Genomic DNA, 24,186 nt, shown 5'->3' on the forward strand with positions numbered 1-24,186 from the left:
GTTACCACTCAAAGAAAAGCTATGTGGACCAGTGGATGCCCTTAGCACAGAAGACCACCAGATTTGTTGAGGAGACTGGTATTCAAGTGTAAAGGCGAACGATAAGAAAGAAGATGTGTAATTACCACTGAGACTGGTGCATCAATATATATAATTAAATGAGATTATTAATGCCATTTATTGTGTTTTGTAATTATATATAACGGGAGGTAACTCTTTGTGAAGTAACATTTTAGCATCATCTCCGGAGTGAGGGGTGATATTTAGCATGGAAATCTTTCATTTTACAATAGAATAGATTGGTTCTGAAATTGTGGTAAAAAAAGAGAAAACAAATTCTCCCATATTTACCATGTTATTGACCTTGTACGCTTTTTTGATTGTTTTCAGGAAAATGCTAAAAAACAATTGTGAAATTTCACGATTTCAAAAAATTCGTAAAAATCCAATTTTGAAGATAACATGGTTCTGATTGCTGTTTTGTAATCAGGTTATGGTAGTCTCTAGGAAAATGACAAGAAATAAATCACTTTTGGTTTAAAAAAAATTAGTTGGGCATAGCTAACCAAAGATAAGTAACATGTATTATCTCTCCCGTCGTTACGACGTATACAATGTAAATTAAATCTTCATAGAAACGTCAGTACTATGTTGGTATCAAGATGATAGCTCGGCCCACATGGTCACGCAACTACTATTAATATTGTCTGGGATATATCGTACCCAGCGACTGAAAGCCTAACAAGATCAATACTAATAGTAGTTTTGGAATTCGTGCCCCTGTGCTCGGCCCAAAGCGAAAATCGTGGTGCAAGTACAAGGGTTGCGAATTTCTCTTTCGTTCAATGATGCCATAATATTTATTAAACATACCTTTTAAATCGTATAGATTTTGTTTAACAAATGATTGACTCTGCATTTCGATCTAGAATAATGTGATCTTCGTGCCTTATTTTGGCATAAAATTCAGTCAGCCATTTTGTAAAACTTCCCGGTTATATATTTTCATTATTTTACCCATACAAGACACACACACTCTGAAAATATGATGGTCAAATAAAATTGGTTATTATTTTAACACGTACTGTCTCTCCTTTCTTCTCAGTTAGACTGTTGCTGGAATTCTCAGCGTCTTCGCCATAGTCTGCTAGAAACTCCATGTTCACCATGGAATGCGTGTTCTATTGTGCAAATGCCCGGATGACCGACGCGTTACAATCGTACGTCAACCAAGTAGTAAGTACTTCAAGGGAACCAGCTAACATAGTACTTTAGTACTTCAAGTGAACCAGCTAACAATAAATACGTTGAGCAATTTAAGAAACATTTTCAAAAACTGAACAACGACGATATACACAGCAATAAATTGATTGTGAATTTGATTTCTTGGTTTATGTTGTTTTTAGTTTGACAGTGGTCGTCGGTTATGAGTATTAAGTTACTTTTATTTTAGGCGTCTATTTTCATCTATGAAATTACAAAGTTCAGGTTGGTTTTGTCGCCATACTGCGTTCGTCAACTCCACCTTAAACCTGTTAACAGCCGATAGCTCTCTGGATGGAGCTCAACAAATTGCAAAAAATAATATGGCAAAAACTACAAACGACTTCTTCTGAAGAACCAGAAGGCTAGTAGTCATAATATATTTGGATTGTAGTTTCCTGTGATATGTCCCAACAAAGTTTGTGGGAAATGACCTTGACCCTCTTTCCAGGGCCACAGGGGTCAAATATATCTTTCAATTTCAGTTGCAGATTTTTACTTACAATTAAATACCTTCACCAATGTCTGAACTACAAACATCACCGATATGTAGTAGTTAAATAAACAGAAATAACTGAGCAGTGGCGGATCCAGGGGGGCTGGGGGAGGGGGCTTGAAGACCCCCCACAGCCTGAGAATTTTCTTTAAAAATCATGTATTTTCACCATTTCCTAATTTTTTTGAAACACGATCCTAACCTGGCTGTAAAATTGAATGAAATATTGTACATGTTTCAAAAACCGTAAGATAGATTGTGCCACATATCATGGTATTTCAGATTAGTTTCACCACCAATGCTGAGTCAAATATTTTACAGTTCAAATATAGTTTTTGTAATATCTTATTCTACTTATGACAAATCATATATGCCTGAAACGTAGCGGATAAGTGTAAGAGTTATCTCCCATGTCCCAAATGCACAGCATGCAAGTTGAAAAATTAGATACTTATTTTAGTAACTTATTTTTTGTTAATCAAAAATATAATTTCGAGTACGATAAAAGTAACACTGAATACTTCCTATACCAATACAACTTGTAATTTGTTTTATGCTAGAATCATACAAATTATCTATTTATATTATTTATTCCTGTAAGAGAACTACACATGATATTGGATTGTCTCCCTTTAACCAAGTGATATCATCTTTTATGACTGATATTTATCAGTTGCTCAATGGAGGCGCAAACATTATGTTACTCAAGACAGTTTACCCTACTTTACCAGTTTATCCTGCTGATATTACGGACACGTCAACAGTACGAGTCCAGCTAATAGGATAACGGCAGCTAATTGGAAGGAGTTCAGAATAAGGCACTAAAAGTAGTCAAAGGGACATTGCAGTTAATAGCAGTACAAGGGACGGAACGGGTGCTAGTGGTTACGCTCACTTAATTTATACGCTCTCTGCACCCCAGGAATATGTCATAGCAAAGTTGAAAGCACACGACTAGTTATTTGATTGGTCTCAGGTAAAAACAAACTGACTAAGCGCTAAGGCTGAAACCTGTCCTTTGAAGATTACAGAGGAGCGACTCCCGACTTCCAAGTCTGACAATTTTACCGTTACGCGACCGACAGATTCTTTTGATGTTCATCAAAAGATCAAACTAGTCTTCTTGTCTCATCCACAAGGCGGTGCGACATATTCAAAGGGTTCAGAGAGCGAAAGTAAATTTGACCACTGGAGTATCGAGGATGTCAATGAGCACGAGAAGGGAATGAAAGGCAACGGTACTGGCCAACAAATACTAGTGCACTACTCGGAACCTTCAAATTAGGGGTATATGGAAAGAACTATCTTCATGCAGGCTAAATTGATTCATCTTAATGATAGAGACACGGGCTCGATATCCATACCCGGGTATTATGAACTCGAAGCTGGCACAAATAGAGCAAAGTCAAATCTACCAAGCATGGGAAAGATGTGGAATATTTTGGAAAAATAACTCAGACAATGGTCTATATTTTGAACTTAACTACTACGTTGGAGACTGCTCATTTCTGTACATAACGGTGACGTGGAGTTCAAACGACATTTGTGAAGGTATTTGATGTGTCATATAACTTGTACACTGTTTATTATTTTCGGTCGAATTGACATTTTGCCTTAAGGGGCCAAAAAAGTGAAAATAAAAAAAAAATGGTCTAAACTTCTGTTTAAACAGAAGGGATGGTGCGTAAAACCTCTTAAATATATGAATTTTAAATAACATATATAGGAATGCTGGTTAATTTTTAATCATTTTATGAGTAAAGTATGTATAGAATGGACCGTACAACTGCTAAAAAGACCTCGGCATTAAGAAATCAACCAGTAGAATGTATCACATTGTTTCTAGAAAGAAAAACGAAGACACACACGATGACTGCACTTTCAAAATTTGGTAGCAATGGACCAAAAATGAATGACACTGCACCGTACCGCTATTTCATCTTTCTATGACTTATCGGTGAAGCTATGTTAACGTTTGTGAAAAACGTGGCAACAAGAATAAAGGAAGTGAGGGTTCTGAAATCTACCTGCAAATAAATGCCATGATGGCATACTTTAAGAACATTAGAAAAACATAGATGATAAAGTAAAGGATATATGTCGTGGACAATGTATTTCATAACGAAAGGACGGAAAGACGAACGAACGAATAAGGTACAATCCTAGAGTCACTTTCTGTAACAATGACGGGGTCTTATAACATTTTCACCCAATCTAAATTATCTTCCTGCATATTTCAGTCAGTAGTACGTGTTTTGATAAGAATGTTGTTAACAACTCTATGTCAATCACGTTCTACTTACCGGTACTCAATTAATATTCTCCATACTTCTTTCACAGAAAACGGATATTTCACCGGCTCCTACCTGTACTTATTGTATAGAACCGATAGTATGTATTGATTATCTTATCGCTATGATATTTAGCATTTTTGTTGACCTAATATAGCTCGAAATAAATTTCTTTGCCATATTTTCTCTACACTTCTCTATCGATGTTTCACTATCATTAAGGAATTGTGCAGGCGTACCGTGATGTTGTATCTTGTAACCTGATATCTGTGTGTGCTCGAAAGGTAATGATAACCCCAAACTATACCAGTAAAATCGAACATGTAAATCAATTATGTAAATCATACTGAACGTCAAAGGAGTACGGGAGAGGGCTTTTCTCAGGTTGTATACATTAAAGAGCTTTTATAGAAAACACACATTAAAAAACGAATCCCACGCCGGATTAGTATAGAAAAGTACGAGAAAGTGGCGTGAAGGCTGGAATTATACTGTCAAACGTGCACATGTATACAGGAACTAGTCACATTGATCAAAAACCAGTTATCAGCAGAGGCAGTGAGATGACGAAATGCATACATATGGTTAAACAGTGAATAAATCAGCTCCACTTTTGTGTAAAATGAAGTTGAAAGCGTACAGTAACCTATAAATATTATTCTATATCCGTATGAGAGAAACTGCATACACATATATCTGTAAAAGGGACACTACATATCCAGTAAGTATTGACTGGTTCTGATTTCTATTCGAGTGAGGTCTGAACTTACTGTTACAGTGAACATAAAATACCATATATCATAAGAACAATTTATAAAAAAAACAACAGGTGCAAAACAGGGATGATAAAAAATCACATTTTACTTAAAATATTATTATGACACTAATATCTTTATGAAATATATGCATATATCAATATATGTACAATGTAATGTCATGGCTCTTTTCCTTCGAGCTATCTTCTTTTTCTCTTTTTAGTCTTTCGTGAAAGCATTGCTGACGCTTCAAGGAGGAAGTTCGAATTTGGCTCTGACAGATTGAGGGTAAGTTCGTGTTCAATCAACCTGGTTTAAGGAACAACGGACCGTATTTGATGACCTGTCGTTATCCATAAAGTTTGATAGCATAATGTCCTCTCTGCCGATTTTCTGTAAAAGGTTCAGATCTAGCGATATTTTTCATACACGTAGCATACAGGACTTGTCCACGATTGCCGGGTCTTCACACGCTTTAGATCTTGTTAATACAAAGTACCATAGAAATAAAACATAAATCATAGGACACGTATACTTGTACCATCGCATAAACAAAAAACACCCAATAATTTAGGTTGATATAAAAATACTAGAACCAAAGAGACGGTAAAACGAAAGGGAAAACATCTTGAATCCCTGCATCAGACCCGAGATGAAACCCAATGCCCTGAATGGAAACTCATTTATAGTACCACATACTGCATCCCATTGACCCGTTGATTCATTCATTGACCAACTGAACAACTACGAGACTATTGTGGACATGTAAGAAGTGAATAGGGACTCAAGAATGAAGTTATCGACTGCAGAATTAGATTACAATTTAATAGGTTTATTTCGTTGGAGATAAGCAAACTACCATTTCATAAGTCTAATATGGTAGAGTCGAATCCGTTTGAGAAACCGCACATAATGAGCACTTCTCTCCTTTAAAGAAACACCATTTGCTCATCCCCACAAGTAATTTTACCATACTATATAACGATAATCTATTAAGAGAGCGTCTTTGTTAACAGACCAAGTTTAAGTCTTAGCTCGGATGAACTCTGCATACAGCTCTGATTGTATATAATCAAATCGTTCAAAAATTCTCGATTCAATAATTTCTTATAAGGTAACTGAAAAATGTCGGAATTTATACTGATAAGGAGAATAGAAATTGATAAGGAGATAGTTTATTCGGACTATTGCTCGACCTCGTCATGTTATATTTGTAGATGATGTCTGAAAATAAAAAAGGGTGATTCATGTCGTCACGGGTGACGTTGATCTTTCTACAGTTACAATCAGTCGAAGTATAAGCGACGGACCTGATAAGTCTACAACCGTATTCAATGCACTGGAAGGAGCACAATCTGATTGCGAAACACGAACTGTGTCCCAATAGAACATTTCATTGGAGAAGAGCATACATGTAAAGTCGAATGAAAGTTAAGTCGACGCAGATTTCTTGGTTCACATGTTTATTTCCACAATATGTGGAGCAAAACAAAAAAAACCACAAAGACACAATACAATTGATTACATAAGGTTCATGTTCATTTTATTTTCCAAACGTTTACAACTTATAGGTACAGGATATTACTACAATCCATACAAATACAATACATGCTTACCAGGGCGGCAGTTTGCATGTGTAAACAAATACATGGCATGTATTTGAATGAATGTACATCATAAATGATATACTAGTTAAAGTAAAATTAATAAAAATAATGTATTGAAGGAGAACGCATTTGTTGTTGGTTCATACATCATATTCTCTCTCAACATAAATGATTTGTGCAGAAACTTTCCAAATTTGCATAATTCAGATATATTGCTAGAGTTCATAAGACTGATGAATTTAAACATGCTGGGTTTTGACCAATAATATTTTCCCATGTGAATATGTCTAAGTATCTGAAAAGATGGAAATTTAAGCACAAAGTGGTATTCGTCCTCAATATCTGAATTGCATAATTTACAGATTCTTAGATTCCTTGGTACATTTATATATCTACCTTGCTCAATTTCCAACTGGTGACTGGACATTTTGAGTTTCGTAATGACTTTTCTGTACTTGAATTGGATAGGTTTCCTGAGATAAATTTTCATATCAAAACTTTATGCACATATAAGGTGTCTATACATACTACATTTGGTTGATTCAGCTATCTGACTCCTTATTTCTTGTACACAACAATCAAAAAGTCTTTGTTTAATAATATCCAAAGCATATTTTACATTTATTGTCACCTGAGTGTCCGTAATATAACCCAGTCCCATAGTATACAGTTCATTTTTAATATCTCTCAACCAGTTATATGTATCACTAACATTTAACCTTTCCATAAGATCATTATATATTTATGTACTAATTTCAACCAAAATTTTAACACTCTAAAATGATTGATAACAAATTACCTCTAATACCACATTTTGACAGTTTGAGCCATAGATTAGATCGATTTACATTATCGAAAGCTTTCTTGTAGTCGACGAAGCAGCAATATAGTCTTTTATTTTGTGAGAATGTCTTATTAATTAAAGAATGTAAAGCCAAAAAGTTCCATAACCAAAACTAAATCAAAATTGTGCATCAGAAATAATTTCATTTGTGTTAGCCCATGAAAGCAATCGATTATTCACTGTACCAGTAAAAACTTTCCCAAGACAGCTTAATAGACTTATACCCCGATAGTTATTGAGGTCATTTTTATCACCTTTTTTAAATAAAGGCACGATAGCTGAAAATGAAACACAGCGCTTACATATAATTCCTAACACGATGTACATTCAGTGCATACATATTTGATACGTTCACACACAATAGGTTATTCTAAATAAGAATAATACATAAACTTTACAATGACTGACTTCATCATAATCAATAGTAGAAATTACTTATACATATATTGAATACAATTATCCTTATCAATTAGCACTCTTTTACATTATCATATTCAATATTAAAATACCTACCCCAACTGTGGGTCAGGGGTTTACACAGAATGATCTGTATCTGTATGGTCCGTTCTCTATAGAAAACTGTATGTAATCGCTGTAAAAGATATATGTAAATCACAGTTTACATGTGGATTCAAACATATACATGACTTTTAAAAGAGCTATCTATGTATTGATTGAGTACACATGTACGTGAGATCAAGATTCTGATAGTTTTATAAAAGGTACAATTTCACTATAAAATGAATGCTACTTTGTCCAAAATCTCATTGATATAATAATTTAACATAAACCATTTAAAGAATAAGACTTTGTCACATCTTTGTGTCGTACATACCAGATCTGGAAACAGACCTGAAACTCCTGGATATAATATACATCCACCCTTTAGCTCTGTCTGAATGAATACTAAAACACGCGCCGAAACATGTAACAAAGACACCTGGACTGACCACTGACCAAAACGAGGGAACACCTATGTTTAGAACAATTACCTTATATGGACGCAACAAAGGTAAGACAAGTGACATGTGACAACAGACTCACGTGTACAAAAATGCACACAACACATTTATAGCCAAACAGTACGACATACGCAGCGCAACACTTAATTTGATCAAAAACATTTTATCACAGCCTAACATTTTCACATTGTTACATCCTCCCTTTTATATATGTATTATATAGATTTTATTTATAGAAACACATGATGCAGAAGAAATTACCTTTCGGTGTAGGTTTCTTAAAAGTCTCGGGCTAGACATTTAGGAAAATAACCCCTTCGGTTGTGAACTTTCTGTCTTACCCGCAAAGGTGGAGAAAGATTATATTTGTTAATTTGTCATAATCTTATTTAGGTGGGAGTTAATGGACCAAGTTCATAAGATAATAATTACTGGTCTTAGTGCAATACAACACAACGAGATAGCTTCTGCTATATGTATGGCATAGCCTACTACATTTAAACCAACGCGTGTGTTCAATTATTGGGTAATTTAATTACTGTAAATAATATATGGACAGGGGGACTATACAGAAATCCGTTACACACCTTGTTCGTGCTAATCTTTTCAAAAGACTCTGTAATTCGTTCTGTAAATCTGTAAAAGTGCATTTTTGTTACGATGTGCTAATATTTTGCTAATTCTGTATTCATTAAATCAGCTCTAAATAAGCACGGGCGAATGCATTGACAGGCAGCATTTTCTACACCGCAAAACTAATTAAACGTTAGGACGATACATGTAAAGGGCACGAGTGGAAATGTCAACGGTTACAGTATTTCTGTAAAGACGCGAGTGCAATGGTGCATATCAAACTCTTTATGACAATCTTACCCAATTTACATCTACTGGTACATGAAATGTAGATAAAAGGTTTTAGCCTGGCTAAATTAGATAGTTCCGGGAGCTACAGGAACAAACTTGTCTCGTAAACAAGTAAACAAGATATAGGTAAAGTGACTGTGTGAATATTCGCCCGCGGGACGATACACACATAACAGCCCATGAACCACTGAACAAAATATTCTAACTTTCGATATAGAATGAAATCCTACAAATATAAACGTTCTAACGGATGTTTAGTTCTTTTAAATAAAGGAAATATTAAATATACCTATATACGGTATACAATGAGAAAATAATGTAACCTGGCATAAGATATATAGACTAGGGTGAGAGTGTAGGCCCGGGTAGTGGACACAATAAGATATGTGTAGGACCTTGGTATCGATCATTGTGGCTTATCTACACACGGCGGGCGACGATCAATAAGGGAAGGTAATAGTAAATAGAGCGTTATTTGTATACACAGAACTTCCGACCAGACAAATCCGCAGACGGTCTTACATACATGATATAGTCAATTTTGGTCAGGTGAGAAGATCACTCTCGCTCAGGTGTGTTTTAAAGATTAACTTCTGTGTGACAGGGATTCTGATAAAAGGTAAGTTTGACTTGTGTTTATCTTTCATGATTTAATTTTATAGACAGCACATTGAATGACTTCCGTTTTACAGAAATAATATGTATTGCATTAAATATTTATTGTTAAATACATACTAGAATTAATATATACACAATTAATCTGTTCTGTAACACGACGTAATTGATGAACAATGTTAGGTTCTATTTCATTATTGATAAGTAATAGTGTGATATGTCTATATATTTATATTTATAAAAATTGCAGTGGCGTCATAAGTAAATCACATAATATAATTTTAAATATAACTGTTCTCAACCTTGAACGTGTCATGGGCTTCTGGACAGACACGAGGATTCGGGAATATGATGACTTTATTGTTTGTTTGGAGTTTGGCATCCTGTAAACAATTTATGTCACATGATAAGGAGTGTCTAGGGCGACACCGCTGAATAGAAATAGATCCAAAGTATTGAAATGGGGGCCGCGGATTGATTTTGGGGCCGCGGATTGATTTTGGTATCCTCACTGTCCATGTTAAAGAACACAGAGAGGAAACCCCCAATTAAGCAGGGTTTTGTGATTTGGATGTTTAGGTAAACATTCGATGTTAGTTTTGGGTGTTGAAGTTGTATCATAGATGCGTATTTTTCTATTTTACATTATACACATCGAGTTGAAAATTGATGTCTAAACTTGAACAGTTTCAACTGAATGATTTCATTTATGCACGACAAACACAATAAACAGAGAATGCTACTCACATGTTTGTTTAAAAAAAACAAAAAAACAATGTCAACATCAAAAAACAAAACGGGTCTCATTCCGTATGTCAACATTCTCAATACTGAGTTAAAATGTGGACCACAATGTCACCAGCCAAAACCCAATTAGGACGTACCAATTGTTAACATTCCAAACCCTCAAACCCTAAAACAAGCGAATTTACGAAAGAAAAGAACCGCAAAAATACCAACATGCATATGAACGACAAGATACCCTAACAACTCTAGAAGGAGTATACCACATTTAGCCCCGTTATGATGTCTCCTCCAGGAGTTGTGTGAAGATCACTGAAAGCTATGATACCGGGAACATTATCAGACCACAGTCACACTTCCCATGCGAACACTTTAAACACTTGCCTTTCTTAAATATAAATGGAGTATTCAGTCTTAGTATTCAGTCATACGATGTAGGTATCACAATAATAAGTAATGGAGGGTCGTCAAATCAGGATAACAGTGATCTCCAAAGGACATGTATACGTAATTCTATGTACGTGTGTTGTTGAAAGGTTAAACTATACCACATGTTACAAGATAGGATGTTCTCCATCCTCGATATCGAGGGACAACGTTCACTTTCGCTCTCTCCCTGGAAAATGTCATTGAAAAATCGAAGGCTCAGTGTGCAGCACCTTGTGGACGAGACGAGATGGCTAATTTGATCCATTGATGTACATCAAAAGAATCTCGCGGTGGCGTAACGGTAAATCTCTCTGGCTTTGAAGTCGGGTGTCGCTCCTCTGTAATCTTCAAAGAACAAGCATCAGCCTAGTGATTGGCCAGGATTTTTTTTACCTAAGACCAATCAAATAGATAGCCGCGCGCTTTTAATTTTGCTATGACATATTTGAGGGAATCCTCGATAAAATCTTGATTTTCTCAGGGTGACAGATGTCTGCGAGTTAGATAAGATATAATCAAAACAAGTTGCCTTTTTCGCGATGCGTTTTATTATCAATATATTAACTGAGCAAAAATAGGTTACAAAACTAGGATTTGTTTTGCATTGTTTGTGTTTTACGTCCTATTAACAGCTATGGTCATTTTAAGGACGTGCCAGGTTTTGATGGTGGAGCAAAGCCGGAGTTACCGGTGAAAACCACCGACCTACGGCAAGTACCTGGCGACCGCACCACGTAGGTCTCGAACCCGCGACCCAGGAGTGGAGGGCTAGTTGTAGCCGAATGTTAGGCGCCTTAACCACTTGGCCACCGCGGCTCCCTACAAAACTAAGTGTCGAATACGAATGCTCAGGGATATGATAAACAAGCGTAATACCCAGGCTATAATTTAAAAGTGATTCCGTACAATTTTCATAAATTATACCATGCTTAAGGCTATTGAAATGGAAAGCAGGGCACGCCAGGTAATAAACCGCGTAACAATACATGACAATCTCGGCTGAACTAGTTAACGTAAATAACCATTAAGATTATCTATGGAAATCAACGAACACGTCCCTACATGGCCTAAACTAGGATATGATAAAATGCGAAGTGGTAAGATTTAAAGTTTCCTATCTAAGTGTACTGTATACATAGCATCGTTAATATGAGAATTAATGAAAAACGTGTTTTGTTTAGGTCAGTCCTATTGCAATCAACAAAGGTGAAGCAATGATGAAGTATTAATCATCTAAATAAAAATATACGCATAAATAGATATGTTTTAATTTAGTCTTTATAACGAGGTACTTTGTCGTTATAATTGTTACCCTGATATAATACTAGCCGCCTCCTACCGACTCGGCTAGCGAGATTTTCTCTTTTGCTCCTTCAGTCGAGCGTTAGAATAGTCAGCCAGAAGTCCCAGGTTCGATTCCTGGCGGAGGCATTGAACAAATTATGACCTCTGTTACGTGATGGGGCGCATTACGAACAGGAATTACAAAAAGTCAACAGGGAAGAGGACAAGATTTGTATGGTTGCCAAGGTCCTCAAGGAGAGAAAAGTGAAAGGTAAAACGGAAGTCCCGGTGTCTTGGTTGCACCGGCCAAAGAAATTCAATTCGTGGATAAAGACGTTTAAAAGACGTCGTATTGCACAAAGTAATCCATTCGTTCGACGACAGGATGAGCGTCCGCATGGTTTTAAGTTTCACACACAGTTCGTGCATTCCGATAACCAGCCTTACGATTTCACGGTACACCTTCCGAGACCTTTCACTTTGACAGGGAACTGGATGGTGACGTGACAGTGACACTTGAGGTGGTGTGGCAAACATGTAGTCGAAGAAACCTTACATGATACCCGTAAACCCACATGTGACAAAAGAACCCGAAGAAAAACGCATAGAGGGCAGACATGTGACACCCATGGAAGCAGTATAAGACAGAGCCAAATTTGGAAATGAAGAAGGTCATCGAGGACGAGCAACCGCACGTTCCTGTAGAACGATGGAGGAGGATGAAGCGTGTCAAACATATAAAGAAGCGGAACCGCGTGAATCGCACCAGAACTACGAGGACAATCAACGTGTCAACATCTAGGAGGCAGAAACAGAAGCAAAATCGATCGCACAAGAGAAACGCATCACAGAGGTAGACAACATCTTCAGCAAAAAGAGGAAAATCTGAAATTGTCATCATTTTCATAATATGGTCATAGATGAAGGTGCCTTTCTTCGAATTTCACCTGCTCGCGATCTCTTTCTGTTTTATGAAAAAAATAATGTGCGTAGATTGTGGTGGAATATGCAACGTACGAGGGTGAGAAAAGTCGGTATAGGGAGGTGGGGGGGGGGGGGGGGATAAACGAAGACTGCTCCTCAACATTTCCGAATCCCAAGGTACAATACATTCCTAAACTAGTATTCAATGTTAAGTGAATGTACTTTCATGTTTATTCCATTGTCTACAAGATAACTCACGTGACCTAGACTATCGAATTCTCTTAATTGAGTTGTTCGTTTCCTCGTGGAAACATTTGATACTTGAGGCCTCGGTTTCATTTTACCACCAAGCCGGTCACAAAGTAATGTGAATAATATCATGGTATCACACAGGCCCATTTCTCATCGTCTCTGGGTGATACGTGCAAATGTCTACCTTTTTAAATAGCCGATTGTACGATGTCGGGATGATTTTGCCAGATAGGGGGATTTCACTAAGTCCATTGTTGAGAAAGCCACTGTAAATATTGCGGCTAGGGAAATTGTTATGAATAATATCACGAGAACGAGGGGAAAACACACTTTCTGGTGATATGTGATAATGGTATATTGAAGATCATTAAGATTAACCGACCACTAAAGTTTTAATAAAAGATAGTTGGAATAAATATTAATGCATATTAATCCTTGTCTGTAGAGCAATATATGTTGAATATATAAATATACATTGAATATACATATATACGGACTTTGCAGGTAGGGAAGTGGAAGGGATGGGGATATCGATACTTATGGTCTACAGGCTGTTAAAGTTCTGCAACGTAGACAATGAAACATGTTGAAAGTGCTGATTTCGCTGTATATACATATGTATCAGCAAAACATGGGGCGAAATATCGTTAATATACACGCGTTTTACAGTTTGTGTTATCGAATGGACTTAACGACATGCATTTCTATTAGATCAAAAACACATTTATTGTCAACGTCTATGATTTTTTACATGTAGAAGATACAGGCACATACCCACATGCTTGCCTTTTAATGGATCGCAGGATGAGATTTACAGCTTCGGAGTTTATGTTGTTTAATCGTTTCCAGATGAATCTATATTTATCATCTTGTAACCTTAAGCAACGAGAAAAATAAATGATTAAACTAGAAAATGTATGTAGACACATAAATGCCCCCGCTCATGGGACGGGACGCGACGCAACAGGAAGGGACGGGACACGACGGGAAGGGAAGGGACGAACATGGGCAACCCTTGGGCAACCCTATATGCCCCCTCCCCGCCCCCCCCCCCCTTTATGGCGTGGGCATAAACATACTTGGTAAAGTTGATAAAGACACACTAGTTTTACAAAACACGCTGAGTCCAAAGGTGGACTTAAATCTTTTAAATTTAATTCGCATTGTGGCCGCGACATTCTTAGTTCGCCCCATAATGGAGCGGACATTACCTAAATTCCCTGGGCAAGTCCGTTTTATCAAAACTCATAGTACATATCTTTTTAACTATTCATGATCCCATACCACCCATTGTACATATATAATTGGGCACGCAGGATAATGTAATCTTACTTCTAATCTAATGTTCGCCTACCAAAACAACATTGCTATATATGCTATATGGCAATGACAATTACTCTTGTCTGGTTTGGGGAGTTCACACTCTCGTTCCTATCTCTATGTCATTCATGACTGACCTGGTCGCCGCTAGATGGATAGCCCTATACCACTATTTACACTTAAACAGCCCCTCTGTCAATCACTACACGGTGTTACCCAAATTGTAAGATTTGACCCCAAATGTACTTTTGACCAAAGTGCTGCTCCCTATTGATACCCACCATGTCACATGCTATAAGATAGTTCCAATCTGTATCCTTAATTGCCTAATTATCTGCCTATTTTTTTTACTCTAGATAAGGGTAACGTACAAGTGAGTTGGTGTCGTAAATCAAGTTGACAAAGATATATATTGTATCAAGGATACCTACAAGAGATGCTGTGTCCCGAGTAAAGTCGACAAAGCCACATTATATATAATATTATCTAGCTTAAAGCCTGGTTATATTTATGAAATGAAAACACTTATGATATATGAAGAAGGTTTAAAGACAACTTTGAAATTCGACACCGGAAAGGGGCACAGTTTTTGCCGTCTGCCCACTACAGGATGTTTAACTAGGAGATAGAACAACATATCGTATCTAAAATTTGGACTTCATGGAAATTCAAGCTGACAAATAATTGATCTATAGCTAATTTTTGTTACTGATTTGCTGTTACAAATATACTATCGGAGTATCTCGGATCTTTATATGTCTGTCTTGCTTGTCCGTTGTACATTGTTGTACATACTGCTTCAAGTGTCATTTAAACAAAACGTCCTATTTCTTAAAACTATTTACATTCTTTACTGTTTTCCATATAAGAATGCCTCTTGTTCTGATGGAAAACAAGGTAATACTATGCACGAGACGATTCAACATGCGGTTTTTGTGAAATAGATGTTTTGACTGTAACTATCGCCTAACTCTGAAAACTGACACACTGAAAACCAATAGTATTACGTAGTAAACGCAAACTTGGTCAGAAGATTAGGACTACCAATGATTGGTTCATGTTTGGTAAAGACTTGGTTGACGTGTATCATCCCGCGCTCGAACTTGTATCAGTAATATTATTTAACTCCTCTAAAACGTGTCCGATTGGATTATATTCATCATACAAATTTAAAATAAAACGTCGTGTTTTACATTTCACGCTCGTGTTTCCCCAATTTCCCGGTTAGTGTCTCCAGAAAAAAATATGGAACAACCCTTAGTTCCGAGTGACTTGAAGCAAACGAAAGAAAATTGGTGCGTCCTGAGCCAAATTATCTTAACTCTCCTGTTCTTGTTCTGTTTCGGTAAAATCTAATACCCTGTGGTAAAGACATACGACTCGTCGATTAGCCGAGAATGTTGATGTTTCACAAGAGCTGTTTTTGGTAAAGGCTACGACAAGGTCAATAAAAAGGATATGTAGGCTTTTTTTTTTTAGATATTTCGTTCTTCAAATCACTGTGTTGTCAAGATTTAAGCGTCACCTACACACGAAAGGAACAGCAAATTATATATCAGAGTTAAAGCTATATCTCCGTCTGAAATAGATTTTATTGTCATTAAAAACAGGGGTCTGTTTTTCAATTTATTGCCCGGTTTAATAATGATTTCCTTTTAACGCTACCCAAATAACTTATCGAGTCCGGTTTTATACTGTACATATCCATACAACAGACCGTGCTTATAGTATCTATGCCATATCTAATTTATTTTGAAGTATATATAATTAATAAACTTCCCGGTTATTTCACCCATAATTCATTTCAGGTGATTAAATAGGTATCAATGTTCCACACACTTGACAACAACAAGCTGATATGTCAATTGCCAACTTTTTAGCTTGACGATATTGAAATGTGAAATTTCATTATGGAATATTTGGCATAATAAAACGCTAATAAAACACATTTTAAAATTGATGATTTTTTCTCGTTACGGTGATCGTTGTCACACATATCCATACACATTCTTCACCGTAGTGGTAATGAGAATATTTTAGTTATTTCAGTGACATACAATTTTTAAAGCCGACATTTGTACTGTTATTTGCTTGTTGAAATGCTATTTAACTTGTTACTAGCAAAGCGACGCGATCGTGACATGATATGTTTTAAAATACCCCGTCTACCTAAATCACGCTCGTTATCAGACGCGTTTAGACTACCACATGAATACATTATAGACGTTATATCCTGTATGTTTAGGGTTTTTTCATCTTTATTTTCAATTTCCTTCAGAATATTTGAAAGGATTTTAACGTGGTTCATATTACAATGTACACATGTAAAAGGGCACAACGGTCGTTTCTAAACAAAGGACTTTGCCATATTGGACGATATGGTGTAATAGCATTGTACAGTCCACAGGCACTCGGGATTAGCAATAAGAAAAATAAACAATAGCAAAATATAATTAATAGATAAATACAAATCTATTTTAAAAAAAAGGAGCGGTATGGAACCCTAATAAAGTGGGAAGAGGTCCTTTGTAAATAAGTTTATTTTTGTGTCTCTTTAATGGCTAAACTCACGTGCCTGTGTACTGTTTTATATCCGTTTTGCATGCTAATTGACAACGAGCATAGGCTCTATGATCACGTGCATGTCAGTTTGACTCCCTTTGATAAACTCGAAAGAACAATATACCGCTATGACAGACGTACACGCTGCTTGCTGCATCCCTCTACATTTTAAAAGGCCGCTGTAGACTTTTTTCTTGTCTTTTTGTTTCTGTTTATATTTACATCCGGGTAACCGATGAATTAATCGACCTGGGTGTTCTCTCCGCCAGGTTTTCATCACAGGCGTTTGGTATGTAAAAATATATAAATAGACTTTCCTATCTTACAATTTACATACAAGGCGCACATGCCTGTGATTTTAATCTATGGGAATGATACGGTGATTTCAGAGTCTACCTGGCTAAAGACTTGTTCATTGTGCCCTAAATCGTTGGTGACCTACATTATTTTCAGCATTTGACGGAGTATAACACATTAACCGGTACCAGATATTGTGCAAAAAAACAACAATATTACCCTCTCCGGAAAATATCAAGTTTCGTATCGAATTTTAGTTTGAACATTTAGTTCTGTGGTTGACACTTCGACAAAAACTTCTTTTTCTTTTATTTGCTATACATACAATACAAATAATAAGACATCAACTCGACAATGTCGCTTTATATGTATATATATTACTGGTATTTTTTCACTCACCTACTGGTTATATTTGATTTTTAAATCACCAATATACACATCTTAACGCATTCAATTTCAGACAATCATGTCCATATCTATGGACGTAGATTAAATATATTGTGCATGCATTTATAATTATTTTCAACAGAATAGATTTTATTAATAATACATTGTCGAATAGAAAGTAAGTTAAAAAGGTATATGACGACTTTCCCATGTTATATATGAATGTCTGAAATTTAAATATTAAACAAATAAAATGTACACTTTAAACATGTCGATATTCTGCCAGTCTTTCTCTCTTCATAGCCGGCAGTATTCAACGAATTTTAATTTGTAATCCTTTGTGAATTCACACAACAATTGACTAATGTACGGCGATCCTGTTTCGTAAGGAGCAATATATGTGCAAAGTATTGGTTATAATATAAATTGGAACATCACTAGAAATACAATAAGATTTCTTTAAATTGTATATTTATTTGCTTTGCGAATCCTTTTGTCCTGTATAACCAACCGTTGACGCTGTGCGTCCGGCATTTTCGGTTGTCCTGTATTCCCTAGGCTACTGTTATCACTTTGCGTTTCTATAGTTTTTCGTTTTTCCAGTATTTCCTCGGCTACCATTATGACGTAGCGTGACTGACGTTTTCGTTTTTCCAATATTCCCTAGGCTACTGTTGTGACGTAGTGTGTCTGGCGTTTGAGTGTGTCCTACATTTCCTAGGCTACCATTATGACGTAGTGTGACTGACGTTTTCGTTTTTCCAATATTCCCTAGGCTACTGTTGTGACATAGTGTGTCTGGCGTTTGAGTGTGTCCTACATTTCCAAGGCTACCATTATGACGTAGTGTGACTGACGTTTTCGTTTTTCTAATATTCCCTAGGCTACTGTTGTGACGTAGTGTGTCTGACGGTTTAGTTTTTTCTACATTAACAAGGCTACCATTATGACATAGCGTGTCTGACGTTTTCGTTTTTCCAATATTCCCTAGGCTACTGTTGTGACGTAGTGTGTCTGGCGTTTGAGTGTGTCCTTCATTTCCTAGGCTGCTATTATGACATAGTGTGTCTGACTTTGAGTTTGTTCTGCATTAACTAGGCTACCATTATGACGTAGCGTGACTGACGTTTTCGTTTTTCCAATATTCCCTAGGCTACTGTTGTGACGTAGTGGGTCTGACGGTTTAGTTTTTTCTACATTAAGAAGGCTACCAGTATGACGTAGCGTGTCTGACGTTTTCCTTTTTCCAATATTCCCTAGGCTACTGTTGTGAGGTAGTGTGTCTTGCGTTTGAGTGTCTCCTTCATTTCCTAGGCTACCATTATGACGTAGCGTGACTGACGTTGTTTTTTTTTCAATATTCCCTAGGCTACTGTTGTGACGTATTGTGTCTGACGTTTTAGTTTTTTCTACATCAACTAGGCTACCATTATGACGTAGTGTGTCTGACGTTTTCGTTTTTCCAATATTCCCTAGGCTACTGTTGTGAGGTAGTGTGTCTGGCGTTTGAGTGGCTCCTTCATTTCCTAGGCTACCATTATGACGTAGCGTGACTAACGTTTTCGTTTTTCCAATATTCCCTAGGCTACTGTTGTGAGGTAGTGTGTCTTGCGTTTGAGTGTCTCCTTCATTTCCTAGGCTACCATTATGACGTAGCGTGTCTGACGTTTTCGTTTTTCCAATATTCCCTAGGCTACTGTTGTGAGGTAGTGTGTCTGGCGTTTGAGTGTCTCCTTCATTTCCTAGGCTACCATTATGACGTAGCGTGTCTGACGTTTTTGTTTCTTTCCAGTATTCCCTAGGCTACCATTATGACGTAGCGTGACTGACGTTGTTTTTTTTTCAATATTCCCTAGGCTACTGTTGTGACGTAGTGTGTCTGACGTTTTAGTTTTTTCTTCATTAACAAGGCTACCAGTATGACGTAACGTGTCTGACGTTTTCGTTTTTCCAATATTCCCTAGGCTACTGTTGTGACGTAGTTTGTCTGATGTTTTAGTTTTTTCTACCTTAACTAGGCTACCATTATGACGTAGCGTGACTGACGTTTTCGTTTTTCCAATATTCCCTAGGCTACTGTTGTGACGTAGTGTGTCTGACGTTTTAGTTTTTTCTACATTTACAAGGCTTCCATTATGACGTAGCGTGTCTGACGTTTTCCTTTTTCCAATATTCCCTAGGCTACTGTTGTGACGTAGTGTGTCTGACGTTTTAGTTTTTTCTACATTAACAAGGCTACCAGTATGACGTAGCTTATCTGACGTTTTCGTTTTTCCAGTATTCCCTAGGCTACTGTTGTGACGTAGTGTGTCTGACGTTTTCGTTTTTCCAATATTCCCTAGGTTACTGTTGTGACGTAGCGTGTCTGACTTTTAGTTTGTCCTACATTTCCTAGGCTGCTATTATGACGTAGTGTGTCTGACTTTTAGTTTGTTCTGCATAAACTAGGCTACCATTATGACGTAGTGTGTCTGACTTTAAGTTTTTTCTACATTAACTAGGCTACCATTATGACGTAGTGTGTTTTATTTTTATTTTCCAATATTCCCTAGGCTACCATGTGACGTAGTGTGTCTGACGTTTTAGTTTTTTCTACATTAACAAGGCTACCAGTATGACGTAGCGTATCTGACGTTTTCGTTTTTCCAATATTCGCTAGGCTACTGTTGTGAGGAAGTGTGTCTGACGTTTTAGTTTTTTCTACATTAACTAGGCTACCATTATGACGTAGCGTGACTGACGTTTTCGTTTTTACGTAGTGTGTCTGACGTTTAAGTTTTTTCTACATTAACAAGACTACCAGTATGACGTAGCGTGTCTGACGTTTTCGTTTTTCCAATATTCCCTAGGTTACTGTTGTGACGTAGTGTGTCTGACTTTTAGTTTGTCCTACATTTCCTAGGCTGCTATTATGACATAGTGTGTCTGACTTTTAGTTTGTTCTGCATTAACTAGGCTACCATTATGACGTAGTGAGTCTGATTTTTATTTTTTCCAATATTCCCTAGGCTACCATGTGACGTAGTGTTTCTGACGTTTTAGTTTTTTCTACATTAACAAAGCTACCAGTATGACGTAGCGTGTCTGACGTTTTTGTTTCTTTCCAGTATTCACTAGGCTACCATTATGACGTAGCGTGACTGACGTCTTCATTTTTACAATATTCCCTAGGCTACTGTTGTGACGTAGTGTGTCTGGCGTTTGAGTGTGTCCTACATTTCCTAGGCTACCATGATGACGTAGCGTGTCTGACGTTTTTGTTTCTTTCCAGTATTCCCTAGGCTACCATTATGACGTAGTGTGTCTGACGTTTTAGTTTTTTCTACATTAACAAGGCTACCATTATGACGAAGCGTGACTGACGTTTTCGTTTTTCCAATATTCCCTAGGCTACTGTTGTGACGTAGTGTGTCTGACGTTTTAGTTTTTTTCTACATTAACAAGGCTACCAGTATGACGTAGCGTGTCTGACGTTTTCGTTTTCCCAATATCCCTAGGCTACTGTTGTGACGTTGTGTGTCTGACGTTTTAGTTTTTTCTACATTAACAAGGCTACCATTATGACGTAGCGTGACTGACGTCTTCATTTTTCCAATATTCCCTAGGCTACTGTTGTGACGTAGTGTGTCTGACATTTTAGTTTTTTTCTACATTAACAAGGCTACCAGTATGACGTAGAGTGTCTGACGTTTTCGTTTTTCCAATATTCCCTAGTCTACTGTTGTGACGTAGTGTGTCTGACGTTTTAGTTTTTTTCTACATTAACTAGGCTACCATTATGACGTAGCGTGACTGACGTTTTCGTTTTTCCAATATTCCCTAGGCTACTGTTGTGACGTAGTGTGTCTGACGTTTTATTTTTTTCTACATTAACAAGACTACCAGTATGACGTAGCGTGTCTGACGTTTTCGTTTTTCCAATATTCCCTAGGTTACTGTTGTGACGTAGTGTGTCTGACTTTTAGTTTTTCCTACATTTCCTAGGCTGCTATTATGACGTAGTGTGTCTGACTTTTAGTTTGTTCTGCATTAACTAGGCTACCGTTATGACGTAGTGTGTCTGATTTTTATTTTTTCCAATATTCCCTAGGTTACCATGTGACGTAGTGTGTCCGACGTTTTAGTTGTTTCTACATTAACAAGGCTACCAGTATGACGTAGAGTGTCTGACGTTTTCGTTTTTCCAATATTCCCTAGTCTACTGTTGTGACGTAGTGTGTCTGACGTTTTCGTTTTTCCAATATTCCCTAGTCTACTGTTGTGACGTAGTGTGTCTGACGTTTTCGTTTTTCCAATATTCCCTAGTCTACTGTTGTGACGTAGTGTGTCTGACGTTTTTGTTTGTTCTACATTAACTAGGCTACCATTATGACGTAGTGTGTCTGATTTTTATTTTTTCCATTATTCCCTAGGTTACCATGTGACGTAGTGTGTCCGACGTTTTAGTTGTTTCTACATTAACAAGGCTACCAGTATGACGTAGCGTGACGTAGTGTGTCTGACGTTTTAGTTTTTTCTACATTAACAAGGCTACCATTATGACGAAGCGTGACTGACGTTTTCGTTTTTTACAAAATTCCCTAGGTTACTGTTGTGACGTAGTGTGTCTGACTTTTAGTTTGTTCTACATTAACAAGGCTACCATTATAACGTAGTGTGTCTGATTTTTTATTTTTTCCAATATTCCCTAGGCTACTGTTGTGACGTCGTGTGTCTGACGTTTTTGTTTGTTCTACATTAACTAGGCTACCATTATGACGTAGTGTGTCTCACTTTTAGTTTTTTCTACATTAACTGTCTGACGTTTAAGTTTTTTCTACATTAACAAGACTACCAGTATGACGTAGCGTGTCTGACGTTTTCCTAGGCTACCATTATGACGTAGTGTGTCTGATTTTTAGTTTTTCCAATATTCCAACGCTACCATTATGACATTGTGTGTCTGACGTTTAGGTTGTTCTACATTAACTAGGCTACCAGTATGACGTAGTGTGTCTGACGTTTTCGTTCTTCGAATATTCCCTAGGCTACTGTTGTGACGTAGTGTGTCGGACGTTTTTGGTTGTTCTACATTAATAGCGTGTCTGACGTTTTCGATTTTCCAATATTCCCTAGGCTACTGTTGTGACGTAGTGTGTCTGATTTTTATTTTTTCCATTATTCCCTAGGTTACCATGTGACGTAGTGTGTCTGACGTTTTAGTTGTTTCTACACTACATTAACTAGGCTACCATTATGACGTAGCGTGACTGACGTTTTCGTTTTTCCAATATTCCCTAGTCTACTGTTGTGACGTAGTGTGTCTGACGTTTTTGTTTGTTCTACATTAACTAGGCTACCATTATGACGTAGTGTGTCTCACTTTTAGTTTTTTCTACATTAACTGTCTGACGTTTAAGTTTTTTCTACATTAACAAGACTACCAGTATGACGTAGCGTGTCTGACGTTTTCCTAGGCTACCATTATGACGTAGTGTGTCTGATTTTTTATTTTTTCCAATATTCCCTAGGCTACTGTTGTGACGTAGTGTGTCTGACGTTTTTGTTTGTTCTACATTAACTAGGCTACCATTATGACGTAGTGTGGCTGACAATTTAGTTTGTCCTTGATTTCTTAGGCTACCATTATGACGTAGTAAGTTTGACGTTTTAGTTTGTCCTTGATTTCTTAGGCTAACATTATGACGTAGTAAGTTTGACGTTTTAGTTTTTCCAGTACTTCATAGGCTACCAGTATGACGTAGTGTGTCTTACGTTTTATTTTGTCCTTTATCCTTCTATAGGATAACCCATTTGTTTTTTTAAGTTAATTAAGCCCCCTTTCCCCAATGTTACGGTCGCTCAAATCCGAGACATGTTCTTTACAGTCACCCGTAGTAATTTAATGCCACAAGCGACAATTTCAAGTACCGGTGTGTCAATACTGAATATTTATCATTGACAACGAAACGTTTACCGACATGTAACAAACTCTAGCTGTGTGACCTGTCACCTGTAAATATTTGCCGTATTTATTTACTTTGCTTTCCGATGTTCAGCCTAATACAAATATACTTCTCTCGAGAGTAGCACTAAATAGGTTAATACGAAGGTGAATTATACCAATAGAGTTTATAGTATATAAACAAAACAGCACGTGGGGCCTGAAAATAAGAACGTGTTCACACCTTTGAGTTCCTTTAAACATACATCTCGCTACTTAAAGAGTGTCAACTTGTGATGGTGATCACAAAGGAGGGTAGTTAAAAGCTCGCATAGAAGTTGCGCCCCCCCCCACCCCCACCCCCACC

The 24,186-nt window shown here is 37.0% G+C and overlaps 2 protein-coding genes across 3 annotated transcripts in view; one reads left to right on the forward strand and one right to left on the reverse strand.

Annotated features, from left to right (window-relative positions):
• LOC110457703 (arginine/serine-rich coiled-coil protein 2-like) overlaps positions 1-1,195 on the reverse strand; it is a 15,368-nt gene extending 14,173 nt beyond the window's left edge. For both annotated transcript variants that reach the window (XM_021509070.1, XM_021509071.1), the window contains exon 1: positions 1,086-1,195. In XM_021509070.1, the coding sequence (XP_021364745.1) occupies positions 1,086-1,169 (84 nt within the window). In that variant the 5' untranslated portion in view covers positions 1,170-1,195. The remainder of the gene's footprint in view (positions 1-1,085) is intronic.
• An 8,089-nt stretch (positions 1,196-9,284) lies between these two features.
• The window catches only part of LOC110457688 (tctex1 domain-containing protein 1-B-like), a 51,995-nt gene continuing 37,093 nt past the window's right edge, over positions 9,285-24,186 (forward strand). Inside the window, exon 1 of the mRNA XM_021509048.1 lies at positions 9,285-9,701. The gene's annotated coding sequence lies outside the window, so the exon portion shown is untranslated. The remainder of the gene's footprint in view (positions 9,702-24,186) is intronic.

Source organism: Mizuhopecten yessoensis, unplaced genomic scaffold, assembly GCF_002113885.1.
Source record: "Mizuhopecten yessoensis strain PY_sf001 unplaced genomic scaffold, ASM211388v2 scaffold9299, whole genome shotgun sequence".
NCBI lineage: Eukaryota > Metazoa > Mollusca > Bivalvia > Pectinida > Pectinidae > Mizuhopecten > Mizuhopecten yessoensis.